Source organism: Centroberyx affinis, unplaced genomic scaffold (genome assembly GCF_046629955.1).
Source record: "Centroberyx affinis isolate AG114_WGS23_722 - 3 ecotype Tasmania unplaced genomic scaffold, CSIRO-AGI_Caff_v1 ptg002685l_1, whole genome shotgun sequence".
Taxonomy (NCBI): Eukaryota; Metazoa; Chordata; class Actinopteri; order Beryciformes; family Berycidae; genus Centroberyx; species Centroberyx affinis.
Genome location: NW_027280867.1, coordinates 95,988 through 113,679, shown reverse-complemented (window position 1 = coordinate 113,679; position 17,692 = coordinate 95,988). Strand labels below are relative to the sequence as shown.

General features: G+C 42.2%; 1 protein-coding gene across 1 annotated transcript in view; it reads left to right on the top strand.

Moving 5' to 3' along the window:
* Positions 1-17,488, top strand: part of LOC139657433 (sodium-coupled neutral amino acid transporter 3-like) — a 32,943-nt gene extending 15,455 nt beyond the window's left edge. The window contains exons 2-17 of the mRNA XM_071535267.1: positions 931-1,172; positions 2,124-2,156; positions 2,371-2,464; positions 2,581-2,696; positions 6,554-6,627; positions 6,907-6,999; positions 7,831-7,912; positions 11,426-11,508; positions 12,539-12,597; positions 12,976-13,125; positions 14,001-14,080; positions 14,558-14,658; positions 15,216-15,340; positions 15,488-15,632; positions 17,062-17,165; positions 17,375-17,488. Coding sequence (XP_071391368.1) covers positions 1,036-1,172; positions 2,124-2,156; positions 2,371-2,464; positions 2,581-2,696; positions 6,554-6,627; positions 6,907-6,999; positions 7,831-7,912; positions 11,426-11,508; positions 12,539-12,597; positions 12,976-13,125; positions 14,001-14,080; positions 14,558-14,658; positions 15,216-15,340; positions 15,488-15,632; positions 17,062-17,165; positions 17,375-17,479 — 1,581 coding nt within the window. The 5' untranslated portion in view covers positions 931-1,035 and the 3' untranslated portion in view covers positions 17,480-17,488. The remainder of the gene's footprint in view (positions 1-930; positions 1,173-2,123; positions 2,157-2,370; positions 2,465-2,580; positions 2,697-6,553; positions 6,628-6,906; positions 7,000-7,830; positions 7,913-11,425; positions 11,509-12,538; positions 12,598-12,975; positions 13,126-14,000; positions 14,081-14,557; positions 14,659-15,215; positions 15,341-15,487; positions 15,633-17,061; positions 17,166-17,374) is intronic.
* Positions 17,489-17,692: the final 204 nt, after the last annotated feature.

The following is a 17,692-nucleotide window of genomic DNA, read 5'->3' as shown; positions in this document are numbered from 1 at the left end:
CTTGTGCTATTGTTTTTTTAGGAATGGACATTATCTTTAGGAATGGACATTATCTAGAGTCAGACTACACTGGAGCCATCGGGCGTCAGACATTGCCATTAGGTGTCACCCATCGCGTGAATGCTCCCATTAAAGTCAGTTGACCGTGCTACATTGGCTGCTTTGTGTTGCGTCTGATGGCAGCAACCGGAAAGCGTTCAGTGTCAAGATTTGACTAGATGGCTGATGCTAGCGTTCATTCCATTTTGTGAATGGGAAAATTGATCAAGGCGACAACAACACATTGTTTCTAGTGGCATACTATAAAATGATTTAGCAAATAGCCTACATGTAAATCCTAAGAAATGTTTGAAGAAATGACTGTTTCTGGTGATTTGGTCAATATAAAATAAATTGGATGTCCACCCATATAATAAGCCAAGCACAATATATATTGGATTTTATGAGATTACATCTTTATGTTTTATGTCCACACTTGGCTTGAAAATGGCTGTTATTTTTCTCTTGTGTATTACATTTTCCTGCTTTCCCTTTCACATCTCTTTACATTGCTTTTTTTGCACATATTGTCGTGACCATGTTCATATTGTGTTTTGATGAAGATCCAATAGGAATATGAGCAAAATCCGATGCTTGTGCGTCCAGACTTGTCTCTTAATTGTAAGTGTAACCTCAGCCTTAGCTATATGAATTGCTAACCCGCTATTATTAGAAAAGACTCAACTGCCCACATACTATGATGACAGTGTGAATCTGGCTCATGTTTTGTTGTCGTGTTTCCCTCTTCGTACTTCCCTGTCTCTGTTAACTGCACTGTCAGAAAGACTCATAACAAACAACGGTGGGCTGCCTGCTCTCTTTAAAAAAAATAGAAAAGCCTGTTTCATTTTAAAATGTTTTGCTAACTGCCCCATATTTTTTCTGCCACAGATCCCAGGAGGAAAATAAAGAGTTCACTCACAGAACACTTCAAAACATTCACACAACACACACAACCTCACATCCCCATATACGCACCAAGGCACCAGTGCAGAGATGAGTGAGGATAAACCAGCCGAGACTGTGGAAACTGCCCCTGCTGAGGTGAACGCGATTCCTAATGGGAAAGGCCATGAGCCTGGGGATGAGACCACAGCATCAGCCAAAACACCACCTACAGAGGACACTGAGAAGTAAGTATAGTCGTAATTATACTCATTATTAGCATATACACCACACTCATACATTTGCTACATGGTCACACTTTTAACCTGTCACAGTATTGAGAAACTCTTTCATTTTAAGATCCTGTCTAGTTGTCATTATTTAAGAGAGGTGATCAGTGTTACTTGGTGCTTTGACTTGTGGCTGTAACCTACCACTTACTGGAGGTATCACATGTCTTCTCTCATGTGTCACATCACATTATATGCTGCGTGCCTTGTTAGCAGCACATGAAGTGAAAATGGGTGTCATGTGTAGCTTGCATTAACGCCCGTGTTGTATTTCTCATGGGAAAGACCTGGCCCTCGCTCACAGCAAACAAGATGGACTGTCCACAATGTATAATGTATCTGGCTGCAGTTTAATGTAGGTCAGCCACAGGAATTAGTAAAAGGTTACCAGTATGGGAGGCCTCCAAAGAAACAGAGCCCAAGAGACACTGAGGAGAGATACCGTATAGCAGCTACTTTGACTTTGGGGTATAGTGAGGCTGATATTGTTTGTCAGCCTGGGGCAGCAGGGTGGCCTAGTGGTTAGAGTGACTGTCCCATAACCAGAAGGTCCCAGGCACAATCCCAATATTGTGCCCACTAACTTAAATTTTCCTCGCCAAGTGTCCTTGAGCAAGACACTGAACCGCTACCTGCTCACTCATTATAATTCATGCTGGTTAAGACAGTCAGCTGAATGCCTAAATTATCAGGACACTTGCAGGTTCACTTGCAGTATTTTCTTTATCACCTATTTCTATGTAATAGATGCTTCTATTAAAATGCATCTGTCCAGGACACAGTTGATTTGCATACAGAAGGTCCCCTCACTGTAATTTTTCCTGTTATTACAATATCACTGAGGGTGTTGTTTTTCCACTTTGTGCTCTCGTTGGGTGATGGATGACGTCTCTCTACACTGCTTTGTAGGGAAGTTATTCCCAATAGTGTCCAGAATGCCAGGTATGTACCAATGATGAGTAAAAAATGTGTTTCAAATTCAGTGTGCTATCTGTTTCACTTATTACTCATGAGTAAATGTTAGGGCAGATGGACAGAAGAGTAACATGATTTTTAGCTTTGCTCTTGTGATACGAATGCACCCAGGGGTTGTCCTCGAGTGGCTTTGTAACTTGTGTTGTTCCCTCCTGTTCTTATGAGTGTTTTCTCCCGTTAGTCCCCACAGAACTGAGGATACAGAGGCCAACCGGGCAGAGAGCCAGGAGTTCTTATCAAGCATGGAGGACAAGAAGACCACGCGCTTTACAGATGTAAGTTCAAACAAAGCCAACAAACTCTTCTTAATTGTAGCTTACCTACTGTATATGCTTGCATATAATACCTCTGTATCTAACCTGTTTATTCATCTCTGTTACAATGGCATCAGTTTGAGGGGAAAACCTCTTTTGGGATGTCAGTCTTCAACTTGGGCAATGCAATCATGGGAAGTGGAATCTTGGGACTGGCGTACGCCATGGCCAACACTGGTGTCGTCCTGTTTTTGTAAGTCATGCATAGTATGAATGGATGGATGAGTAGATGGAACATCAATACGTAACTGCATGTTTGGAACCATTAGAGCTAAATTAGGTCTCACAGATGTTATCTGACTCATTTGTTTTCCGTTAAGGTCTTCACACAGAAATAGCACTTAATTGTTAAAGACTATTAACCAGTAACAGGCCTTTGTTTATGACAGCAACACAGAAACTGATGAAGCAGAGCATGTTCGATAAATAAATGTGCTGAGATTAATTTGTTTTCAAGCCCTATAGAATAATGAAGTATAATAGAAGTAGGGTTCAGATTGACTTATTATGGAAATAGCATAGTTGTGCTAAACCAATGCAATTACCATGATGAATGCTGAAAATAAACCTGTAGATTCTGCATGCTCTATTTTCTGCAGCGACCATATGCATACAATTGAGGGTCTTAATGTGAGAATGCCACCATCTAATGCAGCTGCTAGACTGATCATATAAGATTTCATTATGTAGGTGTTTTATTTTTCTCTGATTTAGATGCTCTGGTGGTCCCATGACCTTTCAGCTGCAGAGATTTCTAATCAGTTCTCCGTCTCGCTCTCAGTTGGCTCCATGCAAGGGTTGAACAGTGACAATGCACAGTAGCAGCATAGTCAACCAATCACTTGGAATGAGAGATATTGGCTATCAGGAATGGAATAGACTTTTTTTTTTTCAAATCACAGAGTGAAAACCAACACAATGATATACTGTTTGAGTGGTGAGTTGTCAACAAAATTACAGCACACAACTCATATATACAGTATGTCATACTGTATATGTGACAATTAGAATAGTAAGGTTTTCACCTTTCTTGAGCTCCTGCAGCAATCGTTCTTTTTAACAGCCATGCACAGATCAATGCATTAAAAAGTTACCGTCTCTTCATGAGTCTGCCTGCCTTAAAGTTGAACTGCCTGTGTGTTTCTCAAAATAACCAGGCTCATGTTTCTAGAAGGTAATCTCACTAGATAGCATAGGCAACATCAACACTTGCACCTCCTCCTCATGCTGTTTTGACACCTTTTCCTATCAGTGTTATATTGCAAGGTGTCTGGCCAAGTGTTTTTCTGTGAAACATTCTAGGCCTATGTTGTAAGCCCTAATAATACTTCTTTTATTAGAAAATTCAGGCAGCCCAAATTTTTAACCAAGCATCCCTGGATAAGATTACGATACAAAGCTCCAGTAAGGGGTCAAACATTGTTTTGGATATTTGTACTACTGCCATGGCTCGGTTTAAGTGGATTTGTAGCTAGGGTGTAAACCTAGATGTTCTCTTCCCTTTTTAGGTCACAGGCAGTTTGTTTATTTCACGCCAGATTCAATTATTTAATAGCATATTCATGTTAGCATTCTAGATCCAAATCATTCTGGGAGAAATGTTAAGCTAATTTCAATGCTAGACACCCATCGCCCACTAAAATATTATTCAAGGACTGTATTCAAGCTCATTTCCTAGGCAGTCATGTCTAGAGGATTTTCCATCGTGTGTGAGAAAGCTCCTTATTCTGAGCTGAGTGGTGTGACTGTGGTTTTTCAAGTTGTGTGCTGTCTGGACTGGCTGAACCCTGTGTCACCAAACGCTGCAGTCTTTGATGCTTGGCTAGAAAGGAGCTCAAATTAACTCTGTAGCTGATTAGTCTAGGCTTTAATATCTGATGAATACACTTCAGCTTTTGTAAATTAATAATGTGAGACCGAGTGCGACAGGTAGCTGCCGTATGTATTTATTTATCCCATTATACGGTAGATGTAAAGCTATGTCCCTCTGTCTCCCTGCAGCTTTTCTGTGCACATCAGTGTTACCTTGCATCACATAAAAGCTACAGAGAGATAGACGCAGGGTCGTGACATATTCGACAAAGGAATACAGGCAGTTTTTCTGCAGTCCACAATGAGCTCCAGGGTGGTGAATGCCTCTATACTCACTTTTTTTGTTGCCAATGTACTGTGTCATTCTGAATTGTAGGCTGCGCTCCCAAAGGGGACAGAAGACCTAAATGAAAGCAGTACATGTTTCCCTGAGGAAAACAATGACAAATTAAAACCCAACAACAAAAAAATAGCCCAATTGTACTGTATTTTTGTTAAGTAGGTTGTTCTTATTCTCTCCATTGACCCGGTCACCTACTGGGGACACCTTCTGCACAGTTGAACCATGAAATATTATCAAGCCTTCCACTCATCCACTGTTCTGCAGACTGCTGTGAGGCGTGATGCATCAGTTCACCCCACACTTGTCGTCATTTGTGCCTAATTGTATATGAGGGTATGACCCGATTTGGCCCCTGTCAGAGTGCTGAAGCTGTGGGAAACACAATCTGGCTTATTAGGCTTCAGCTGAACAAAGAGCGTGTTTATGGTTTATTGCAATACAACTTGCAACATTCACATTGCACTAAGGACATGTGTGAGGTAAGGACGCTTTTAGTACCACAATGAGAGCCAAAATGTGACTCATACTGTCTGTTCAAGGTTGTTAAATATACTAGATAGTGTTTTTATATCTAACACATGCCGTAGCTAAGCTTGGAAATCTTCTTCCGTTTTCCTAGAGGCCTGATATTTCATGTTACACAAATTTTTCTTGGCGGGCACAGAGGCTTTAGCGGGTCGCTGGCCCTGCCTGAGTAGGAATGCAGTGGGGGGAACGCTGCGAGGAGAGCTACAGTAACCCAAGTGTGTCAATCTGTCTGACTATCAGCAGATCTGTCCTCCCACCACCATTGCACCAGCTGAATCCTCCACCACAAGTCAGCCCTGCATTCTTCCACACTGCCCGCGAAACAAAAAAAACACATGTGAATGGGCCAAGAGTTGAAGTTGAGGTGAAAGACATGCAGCCTGGCCATTCCAAAGAGAGAGAGAAAGAGAAAGAGAGAGAGTTTAGGTTGCCAAGAGTAACAACAAAAGAGAGACAAAATAGAAAATAGTTGGAATGAGGTGGACATGTTCTGGGAAAGTCAGTAGATCAGGTTTCGTAGTTCAGACCATATCGGGCCAAGTGAGTACGGTATGTTTGGGTGATGTGGACCAAAGAGTCCAGTAATTTTCCTCGATTCCATTTACATTTAGCTGAGAATTTTATCTAGAGCAATTTATAATGAGTGCAACATTAGAATAAGCTTGTAGTTGTAGATCATCATCATTTCAAGCAACAAGTAGTGATGTGTGCAAGGGTCAGAGCCATAGTTCCCTGACAACGTTACTGTGAGAGAGAAAATTAAGAGATAAGCACAGCAATAGAAGGCAAGAAGAGGGAATAGAGGAGGAAGATGTGGGAGAGGAGAATATGACACAGTGGAGAGAGGGTGATGTGAAGAACTCTTTGAGGAGAGTTTTGGGGGAAGATGGGGAATGACTGCTGTTGTGACTGGGATGGGTTATTCCACCATTGTGGAGCCAAGAGGGAGAAGATTAACATGAACATTGGCTTTTCCTCATCCCACCAATTTCAGAATTTCCTTCCCCTTTAGATAGTCCATCTGATGCAGTGGTTACTTCCTGTGGTAGAGGGCAGATGGGCTGAGAGGGCAGCCTCCTTGGCCCAGCTGGAGCGCAGCGCAGGGTGAACTGGAACCACAGGGAGTCCAGTCCTCCAACACATTCTATGCTCCAGCATGCAGAAAATGTATCTCTGTACTGCTGCAGCTGTATAAATACTTTACAGTGTAAGAATGCAATCTATAGGACTGAGATTGTTTCAAAAAATCTATTATCATTGAGAGAAAAAAATTATAATAATTATTGTAATCCTGTTTTTGCTGGTGATTAATATTTTGATTCAGATGATTATTTTTTCTAATTATTCATGGTCTATGTCTTTTTCAGGATACTCCTAACAGTGGTTGCAGGCCTCTCATCATATTCCATCCATTTACTACTCAAGTCATCTGGTATTGTAGGTATGTACTGAACGTTATGGAGGAAACCCCCTTAAAGCCCATGTTGATGCTTAATGTCAGGCATAAACATACAGACATATTCTGACAGTCTGCTTCTTCTGATTAGCAAACCTCTAAATTACCCTCCAATGTCAGATCACAATGTTCCAACTCCTAATTGCAAACCCAACGCCTTCAAACTTATCAGTATAAGTTTAATCAAAAAGTGTCCTGTACAATCCCAGATCTTGTTATTATGGATTGAACGCACTGAGTTATTGTCTGGTATTTGTGCCTCAGGTATCCGTGCTTATGAGCAGCTGGGCTACAGGGCCTTTGGGACCCCAGGGAAGATGGCTGCAGGCATTGCCATCACGCTGCAAAACATTGGAGGTGAGGGCTCTGTCACACACACTGCCATCTGTCCACACACACACATACACACATGCACAAACACACAGTATAGACACACATTGAGCTGCTGTATAGGCCCGCACAGGCCATCCAGGTACATGATAAAGTACAGCTAACTCACCAGCGTTGCTTCTCGTTTCTTTATGGCTGTCAGCATTATAAAGTTAGTAATTCTTACAATTTTAGAATCTGTTGACAGTGGAGGAAGATATGTAAAAGCTGACATGGACAAAATAATAACACAAATGCAAAATAGATGTTGAGATTTGGTTCACAGACGATGGTTTGGATAAGTGTCTATGAGCAGGGGATATGCAGCTCATTAGCATGTGTTTTCTGCTTAGCCTCACCTCTCTGTCTGTAGAGGACCTCTCTGTCTACGCTCTGTTAATTGTGTATAATGAGGTGATGAGGCAATTTAATTTTGTGGATTCTGTCAATTTGTCTGCACAAGAATATCTGCATAATGAAAAAACAACTGGGTGTTTTGTGCTTTTGTATTGGATTTGATTTGAATGTGTGTGTGCACGCGTGTGTGTGTGTGTGTGTGTCTTATCTTTTGCAATATAATCTAAATTTAGAAGTGGTCATCCCTGTTTTTTTTTTGTTTTTACTTCCTGTGACAGTTTCCAGGAAAATACTCATAGTATCCTGTGATTGGGTGTTTGCGTCCTGCTTGGGATTAATATTTGTACTTGTGCTGCTGAGCGAGCGTGTGTTTTTGTGGGTGTGTGTGCTTCTGTCCATGTGTGTTAGCCTGTGTGTATCTTGGAAGTAACTCATGACTCCATCTGTACCTTCCCTCTACAGCCATGTCCAGTTACCTGTACATAGTCAAGTATGAGTTTCCTCTGGTCATCCAGGCCTTCCTGAAGGTGGATAAGCCTGCAGGGTGAGTAGTCCGCAAAGTTATTCATTCACACTGTGCAGTAACATAAATGACTTCAGATCCAGGGAACACATACTGACACAAATATCACTTCACTAACAAAGACCACGCCACTATGAGATGTATTTAGATGGTTTATTGAGGGAAAGAGGGGTCGAGAATGGAGGGATGACATAAGGGTCGAGGGTGGAGGGATGAATCAGGGGTCGAGATGAAGGGATGAATCGAGGGGGTCGGATGAGTTGGGGTCGATGGATAGCTCGAGGAACCAGGAAATTGAGACTCAGGGTGGGGGCACTGTCTCGCTGATGGGGAGTCTTCTTGGCTCCATCATATTCCCCTGTGGTTTCTGTACTGAGAGAGAAGAGCAAGGGGTTGGGGGGGGGGGGATGATAGAACTGGGACATACGAGAGGGAGAAAAGGTCATGGTTAGGCGTGTATAAATAGGGTGGAGCAGGATATTGAATGTGTGCTTGAGGCGTGGTCTTGTTCCTGAACTTTAGTTATAATAATAACTTCATTTGGAGAAGAGTGCACATCTTCAATTTGTAGTTACATGTACAAGAGAGAAAATCCTTTGCTCCCTGTCTGTGTTTGGGAAATTACTTTTAAAAATAATTTGTTACTTTACTGTGTTACTTACTTTAAAAAGTAGCTAGTTCCGGTATAAAGTTACTCTTTATTAGAAGTATTTTGGTGGAGTACGTTTGTGTTACCCACTTTCAAGAACATGCTGTAGCAACATGGCTTGTGCTGCCAAGTATTCTGTCGACCATTGTTTTAAAATGCAATGCAAGACTACAGCTCTGTTTTTAAAAACACCAAGCCAACCTCATTTATATCAAGCATAGTTGGGCTGCACTTTTCAATTAGAAGCTTGTTGTCTGCACGAAGTGCCGCTGGATTGTCACTTTTTTCTTCTTGTAAAACAATTACAACAGAAATGAGACAATAGGAAAGAAAAATTACATTCTCTTTTTAAAAGTAAGTAATAACAGATTTCAAGAATTGAGTCAGCCCAAAAAGCGACCCGTTACCACCATCACTTCTCCCTGTGAGTTCACACAGTCATGCTGGCTGGCTGTGCCAGTTGGCGGGCCTGGTGCCCGAGTGTGCCGAGCAGCTGGCCTAAGAACAGCTGTGAGAGTGACCCCCGGGAGGAGAGGGCAGCGCGGCCACAGAGAGAGGCGCACATCAAAACACAGCTAGACTCCAGGGCTGCAAACGTAAACCACAGGATATCACTGGCTAGTGCAGGTGGCCTTGGAGACAAACAGAACTCACTTCCATGGATGGGACTTGAAGTGTAATGTTACCCCACCTCCCCAAACCGCCCACCCCAGTTTGAGGCTTTCTTTGAGAGACGCAAAGAAGTGGGTGAGGAGCAGGGAGGAGGACAGGGAATGTCTGTGTGATACAGCGGTGCGCTCTGTTACACAACTCCTGGCCTGGATAAATGGAGGGTGGCACAGAGCTTCATGGTAATTTTGCGGGGGGGGGGGGTGATTACATTTTACAGTGTGCAACGAATATTAGAACAGAAGTATCAGAAAAGCAGAAATCCTATTAAATGTATGCACTTGGCACAGAACGCTGGATGCTGATTTCATCTAGAAGGGAAGAGAATGAAGACATGCTTTCTACCTGAAATACCGATACTGTCACATTTAGCTCAGAAATGTTGAGATTAGGGCCAGGATTGATGCATCTCACCATACACTATACAGCTGATATACTGTACATCTGTTTGAAACTCTAAAATGTATTTTAGTAGATTGGCTAAGAGGATGGTTGTAACTCTTCTGCTACGTTTTCTGGTGTCAGCGTTGTTTTGCTTGTGTACCAGTGCCCTGTGCTGTAGGCCATGGCCAACAGTCAGTGTGTTTATTTGAAATGACAGACTGGATTGTCCCGGTGGCATGTCACCCTCTCAGTGGGTGTTTTTTTATATTGATATACTGTATGTGTGCACGCATACGTGTGTGCCTATTTGTGTCTGTGCGTGTGAGCTGCTCAGGGTTCCTAATGAACTTCAGAATCAATCAACACCCGAGGCTCTGTCTGTGTGTTTGTGTACGTGTTTGTTCAACCAGTCAAGCTATCAGAGAGCTACCACTGGTGTGTCAGCATGGAGTGTTAGTTGGTGTTTCTTTATGCATTTCTGCCCATCTTATCAGGTCTTTGTCACTGCTTGTGCATTTGTGATAATGTGTAATTCTTGTGCATGTATGTGTGTGTAAATAGGTTTGTGTGTGTGTGTGTGTGTGTATCAGTGTTGATGAGCGATTGTATCCCTGGGCCAGATGGCTGGGCAGCTCTAGAGGGCTGACAGGATAGATGAACCTCTTCATTTTAGAGAAGCGTGTGTAGCCTACAGATGCTGTATCGCTGTGACGTCTGCCACCTCACAGAAGACATGAAATTAATCACTTCTACTGTTTCAATCTAAAAATAGCTCTCAGTGTTTTTTTTTTCCTAGACGCGGCTGTGTGTGAGAAAGTAACATGTGATGGGTTGTGTCAGTGGAGTCTGTGTGTCATATGTTTGCCCAACTTCACTTATTCATCTCCTCCATCCAGTCGGGCTGGGGTGTTTTTTAGTGCACCAGTGGAATGTGTATCCACAGAGCCTGGACAGGGCCTGCAGTCATAGGTAGCGTCTAGACTTCGGACCTCAGTCTCCACCCCAATCTCCATTGAGCATTGGATGCCAGAAGAATGGCGCCATGGCCAGTAATACTTTACAATAATGAAAGTTCATAAGCCTTACCAACCTAGGAGTGATGAATTAAAGAACAAAAATTGGTTAAGTATAATATTACAAACATTTGTTACTAATCCTTTTACTACATCATTTTTTGTACATCATTAGCTAATGTTAATGCTAATGTTAAGATATAATATACTACTAGATGTACTACTCAGTTAAAAATATTTACTATATGATAAATAATGTGTTATTGTTATCTAATTAATCATTAACTCATAGTTTGTTAAGGCTTATAAACTTTCATTATTCCAATGTGCTATTCAGTGGCCCATTTGTCAGTCAGTCAGTCAGTCATTCAGTCAGACAGTCAGTCAGTCAGTCAGACAGTCAGTCATGTCCTCCTCCTTTGTGTTATTAAATGCTCTTAAGTTTTCATTGTCCTGTAGTTCAGTAGTACAGTGACATTGCACACCTAAGGTCTGATTTCACCGCAACAATGGAATTTGATTTGTGTATGATTTTTACTTATCTGTGTATAAAACTGCTTGGCACTGCTTGGCAGATATATGATCAGCCCCAATCAGTACTTTTGCTGTTTCCACCACATAATGAGTAGTTACCTTATTTTCTCTGTGTTTTCTCCATGTGCACCTTCTTTCCTAGCTATCGGTACAGTTTTCGTCTTCTCGGTCAATATCTGACACATTGAAAATGCTTAAGCAGTATTTAGATTGAGTGGAGTGTTTAAGTCAAGTAATTCTAAATCAATACAGTTGATTTCTTTGTGTCTTTTTCCCTCTCTCCAGTGAATGGTACATGAACGGAAACTACCTCGTGATCATAGTATCAATTGCAATAATTCTGCCACTGGCTCTGATGAAACAGCTAGGTGAGTGTGTAATATTTTGTCTCTCTTACAGTGTGATGCCCATCTAATCAGTGTTTCAGTCTGTGCCTACAAGCAAAGTTTGTACACAAGTTTGTCACAATGTGAAATTTTTCCTCCTGGCAGAGAGATGATACAGTTTTAGAGCTATGTGAACCTGCTCTTGTGTACATGTACACATGTATCAAGTGCCTCTCCCCAGGTTTCCTGTGTAATCAATTCTCATAGTCTGTTTGCATGACAGTGCCATAATTATGTAAGCTCAGCCCCGGTTGAAACAGTGGAAAAATGGATCATTATGCAGTTACATGAAAGAAAGAGAGAAGAAAGGAAGAAAATAGCAGCCAGGGGCAGCCAGTAAAGGAGAAAGAGAGAGGCGGATTGGCTGACCTTTTATTGGGAGTCTGTCAAGCCAAGAACAGCAAAACCAATCAGTGCAACAAGAGCTCAGTAATGGACTCCAGCTCCCAGCACATTAGATCAGTCTAGTCTACCACAAGACTTGAAGATCATTCACCAGAGGATATCCCCTTTCTTAATTTACCGTTGACTTAATTGACCGCAACATTTCTGTTAACTCCCGCCCCCTTTAGTTACTGTTGCTATGTCTGGCAAACTTTGAAGATGGACGCTACCATAGACGCCACAATCCAACTCAGTGGTTCCCCAAAAACACATCAACAAAACACGAAACAAAAGCCGTACTTTTGTACTTCTGAGCCATACTCTCAGTGCGATGTCGGAGGCTCATATCGGAGGAAGAAGACGGATGCTAAGCACGGATTGGTGGATCGCTATGTCAATCATCATTTTGCAAATGGTCAATTCATCAGGAAAATGCTGCTTTAATGTTCGCCAGTGATTAGTTATTAGTAGCAAGTAGGGACGGGAGATAATACATAGAGCCTACATTTGCGTTTCCCACCATGTTAGCCTTAGTATGGTGTCATGCCACTGTATTGATGCTCTCCCAGTGGAATAAAGGAGTGTGATACCAGGTGGGAGCGATGCTAATGACGCTTGTGTGTTTCAGGATACCTGGGATACACCAGTGGCTTCTCCCTCAGCTGCATGGTCTTTTTCCTCATTTCAGTAAGTCCTCCAACTCTTCCAACTGTCTTGCCTACTGGCAGAAATAAATAGGCAGCGTATTCAGATACACTGAGATCAGCCAGTAATAAGATGTTATTTTTTCTTCCTCTTTTGTATTCCCCTCTGCTTCTACCCATTTCGATGGGCTAGTATTTGTACCCTGCAGTTCCAGACTGCGTTGCTTCTGTGTGTTTCTCTGACCTAGTTTTGGTTGTGTGAGCTGTAATCCACGCACTGCTCTCTTTCTTTCTCTCTCTCTCTCTCTCTCTCTCTCCCAGTGCCCAACAGAGCCTTGCCATATTTTCTGCCTGTCTGTATGCTAGCTGCGTCCCACAGCCTTTGTTTCCAGTTAACGCCTTTCCTCTCTGCCCTCGACAGGTCATCTACAAAAAGTTCACTGTCCCCTGTCCATTTGTGGACTTTGCTTTTAACACTAGCACTGTCAGTGGGACGTATGTCAATGCTACAGACCCTGGTGGGGAGGATATCTCTGCCTGTGTTCCCAAAATGGTCAACCTCAACTCACAAGTAGGTTTACGCATGTCACTCTGTCACCTCCATCACATCCACCTCCACCACCACCCACAGCCACCCACTTGCACTCATAGTCATCTTCAGCATGTTGCTAATGATGGTCTACAATCCAAATCACACACCACAGCGTCTTGGCAGCATGAAAATCACACTTGGTTTGAAGCACTCAGCAAACCCCGGTGCCCTCTGAAAGGGGGTCAGAGCTTTTATCAAGCTGTTTATGATAAGCAACAAGATAAGACTTACATAAGGCTCAATGGATGGACAGTGACCCCTCAGATGTCTACTCCTGCTAACAGTAGAATAAAAATTGCTTTGGCATTCTAATGCATACAGCGGGGTGATGAAGTTTGCCCTCTGTGGGTCAAATGAGTTGGGAATGAGTGAAATGGGAAAGACCTGCCATTTCTCTAAGTAGCCTAATTTTTCAGTTACAAAACCTGGCTTCACCACAGGACAGGACCCATAAAGACTCTTAATTGTAGCTAGTTGCTTGAATTGATTCCGTTGTAACATTACCTGTGTCACTGAATTGTGTATTGTTTTACTTTCCAGTGCATTAGCGAGCATTGACTAGTTGTTCCTGATATGAAATCCAATTAAGTCTTTATTAGCATCTCTTAAAGATGTGAGAGATTTTCCTAACCCAGGCTAGTAAACCCAATCCCTGCTGCTTAGCAGCTTACGAGAAAGGCATTCTTAAATAGGCTAAAGCTGGTCAGTCGCCAGGTCCAAGTTAATCACAGGGAAACAATTAGCTCTCTGTGATGTGTCTGAGGGAGTAATGGGCAGTAAAGCGCGAGGTTGGTGGTAAGACGTCTGGGATGGCGCCGCTGTATCTATGGTGACTTGTTGGGGTTCATTTTCAGACGGCCTACACCATCCCTATCCTGGCGTTCGCCTTTGTGTGCCACCCAGAGGTCCTGCCAATCTACACAGAGTTGCGCAAGTATGTTCCCCTTCCCAGGATGCAAAACTCCTGCTAAGTTTTGGACAAGAAATCAGTAACACGACAAAGAGGAAAGCTACTACGTCTGCTTTGTGCTTGGCTGATCATGACCTAGTCACATGCACTGCTTTCACTTTATTTTGAGATACAAATGCACTGCTTGTATGATGTAGCATGTTGTTAGTTTCAAATTATCATCCTGCTTTGAACCACTGTTACGTGTTTTCCTAAGATTAATTTGGGTGGGTTATTGAATCTTTGAGGCATATTCGGTTTGCACAAACTGTAACAAAAATAACCCCACAGCTCAAGATGGTATGTCATGAATAACTAGGCCACAAGCTCTATATGTGTGGGCATATATTTTGTCAGTGGATGCCCTGATGGTGTATGTGTATGTGTGTGTGTGTGTGTGTGTGTGTGTGTGTGTGTGTGTGTTTGTGTGTGACATCACATGGCAATATCTTCTGATTTCAGCCCCACCAAGAAAAAGATGCAGCATGTGTCCAACATCTCCATTGCAGTCATGTACACCATGTACTTCCTGGCTGCTCTTTTTGGATACCTGACTTTCTATGGTGAGGCCTGGCCCCCCTCCCATGGCAGAATCTACCCTCTCTCTCTTTCTCTCTCTCTCTCTCCATCTATATTTCCATCCTCTCTGTCAGTCCTATTGCTCCACTGCCTCATTTGCTTCTAAATTTGTATATCCATGCTTCCAGTGAGTTAATAGCAAAAGTACAAGAGTAGCAAAGCCACATTACTTTGATTTTGATTTGTTTAGTGTTTCTTTTCATATCAATACATTTTATTTTATCTGAATCCCTATCACATTGCAAGGGAACAGTTATCCCTGAGGTTGAAAAGCATCATGATGCACTTACCCCCTCTAGTGGTCATACAATAACCATTTGCACTGCTATGCTAAGCTACTTTTAAGGTGTTATAAAATTGGTTTTATTACGCTGGCACATTACAAAGGAGCCCTATTTCACCTATATTATGCCTGTAAATGGTTTCTGCATTATTTTAAGTATAATTGAGCTTTTGCCAGCTGGGGTCGAAGGGAGTGTTCTTCCTGGAGCCTCATCATCCTCGGACCTACTCTATTATCCAGTGTGTCTGTCTCTTCTAGGTGAGGTGGAGGCTGAGCTGCTGCACACCTACAGCCGTATTGACCCGTATGACAATCTGATTTTGTGTGTGCGTCTGGCTGTGCTCACCGCTGTCACGCTCACTGTGCCCATTGTGCTCTTCCCTGTAAGTCAAATTGTAGCACACACAGTACACACTGTGGCTGACTGACAGCTTATTGTAACAGCTGGTTCCTCATACAGTGACTCTGTCTAGATTCAAAAGCCAGTGAAACGTGTTCATTTAAGATGGCTTGCCTCTTGTTGTGATCAGGTACGGAGAGCGATTCAGCAGATGCTCTTTCCCAACAAGACCTTCTACTGGCCCCGCCACATCGCCATTGCTGTCACTCTACTCATTTTCATCAACCTGCTGGTCATCTTTGCCCCCAACATCTTGGGCATCTTCGGCATCATCGGTAGGTCAGACAAATCCTGGGTTTTTAAAGTTGAAGGCACTAAAGTTTCGACACTCACTTACTATTAGAGGCACTCCCGATGAACTTTCAGGATCTATATTTAAGCCACGATGTGAGTGCATTATGCATAGATCACTAACCTAATTGGCCATGTTGTTTATCTGTCTCAAATTTTGCATAATGTCAACAAATTTCAGCATCCTTTCTGTTTTAAAATGGCATCTATTAGCATTTTCATAGCTTGTGAACAAAATTCAGCTAGGTGTCACTTAATTATGCACCTCATGTAGTTTGGAAGCCTAATTCTCACAAAGCAGATTCTGTTATGAGGAAAAACACTCACACACGCGCACACACACACACACACACACACACACACACACACACACACACACACACAGACACCTATACCTCTCTTCCTGCATCTTCTCGACTAACAGTTTCAGTTCTTATCGTACCAATTCACACTTTTTTTCACTTTAAACTGCAAAATACTTCAAAGTTTGCAAGATGCAACACCACTAGAAAAAAAGGTGCAGTGCTAATTCACATGACAAAAGATAACTGAACATGGATGGTAGAGAGGGAGGGAATTTCAGAGACAACTGTGTGCTGCCCTGTCATTGAGTCCCAGCATCCTGGAAAATCATTTGCATAACTAGGTACTTGCTTGTAGTTGGGAGTTTGAGGAAGCGTGTCTAACGTGTTGGAAGCATGTTGAGCTGTGAAGAGGCAGCAGGCTTAAACAAATCTACAGTCAGTCACAACAACTCTGTTGACTGGCTAAAAATGTATGGCAAGCTAAATCTGGCCCACAGGCTTTTGTCAGACACATGCAGCTTTGGAGGTAATTTATTCCAACACATAGTATGTAACATACTTTGGTAAAGCAATTTGTTACGTCCAAAATATGCATTTTTTTTTGCATTTTGAAAGCAGTGATTAAACATTTGGAGAGATCTTTTTCATTGACTGTTGCTTTGGTGTGGGGTAAAATGCAGTACTTATCATGACCGTCCAACATGCCCTCACACACCTCATCTTTTATTTCACCATTCACTTCTGATCTCCTTTGAATTAAGTACTCCTCAGCTGATGGATTTAAATATAAAGACATTTGGGCAAAAAGATTGAAAATCACCTGGGGAATGTTTAGTTTAGTACAGACATCAATCAAATGGTCCGTTACAGTCTTGTGACACTTATGCAACTAAATATAAATTTTGATTTAAATGGATGTTTAATAAATTTAAATTTTGCATATTTTTTCCTTATATATTTAGTTCCATATCCTCCCTATAAGTTTCACTGCTGTATATGTTGATGATATCATTAGTTCCCAGTCAATCCAGAAGCACTAAAAAGACTAAGTGTACAGTCATGGGGAATTAGCTACATGATATAATCGTGTTTTTCCTATACTTCCCAGGTGCCACATCTGCCCCGTGTCTCATCTTCATCTTCCCTGCAGTCTTCTACATTCGTATTGTACCCAAAGAAGAGGAGCCCCTGCGCTCAACCCCCAAAATCCTGGTGAGGCATCACCTGAGAATCTGAGAAAAATATATTTAGTTTAGTTTCGTTTAATTTAATTTGATTTTGCATTCGTGTGGAGTTCTCTGAATCTGAGCATGATGTATGCAATTAACCCAGCAACAAACTCTCATTTCTCTTTCACTCTTTCACTCTCTCTCTCTCTTTCTCTTTCTCTCACACTCACTGTCTTTCTTTCTCTTTTCTAGGCTGCCTGCTTTGCTGGGATAGGCTTCCTGTTTATGATAATGAGCCTCAGCTTTATCATCATTGATTGGACATCGGGGAGCAGCAAAGCCAGCAGTGGTCACTAGTCACCACCTTCTACTTTTTCAGGTTTTATATTGTTGATTTAGATCTGTGTTGTATTTTTGCTGTTTTTGTTTTGGATCATATTTGATGTTGAAGATGCCCTGTCTTTTCCAGTAGAAAGTGTTGGCCACAGAGGAGCAGTCTAGAGTTCGGGAGGGTTCTCTCTCCCGCCGCACTAGCTTTCACTCTGATGACATGAAGTTATGCATCCAGCC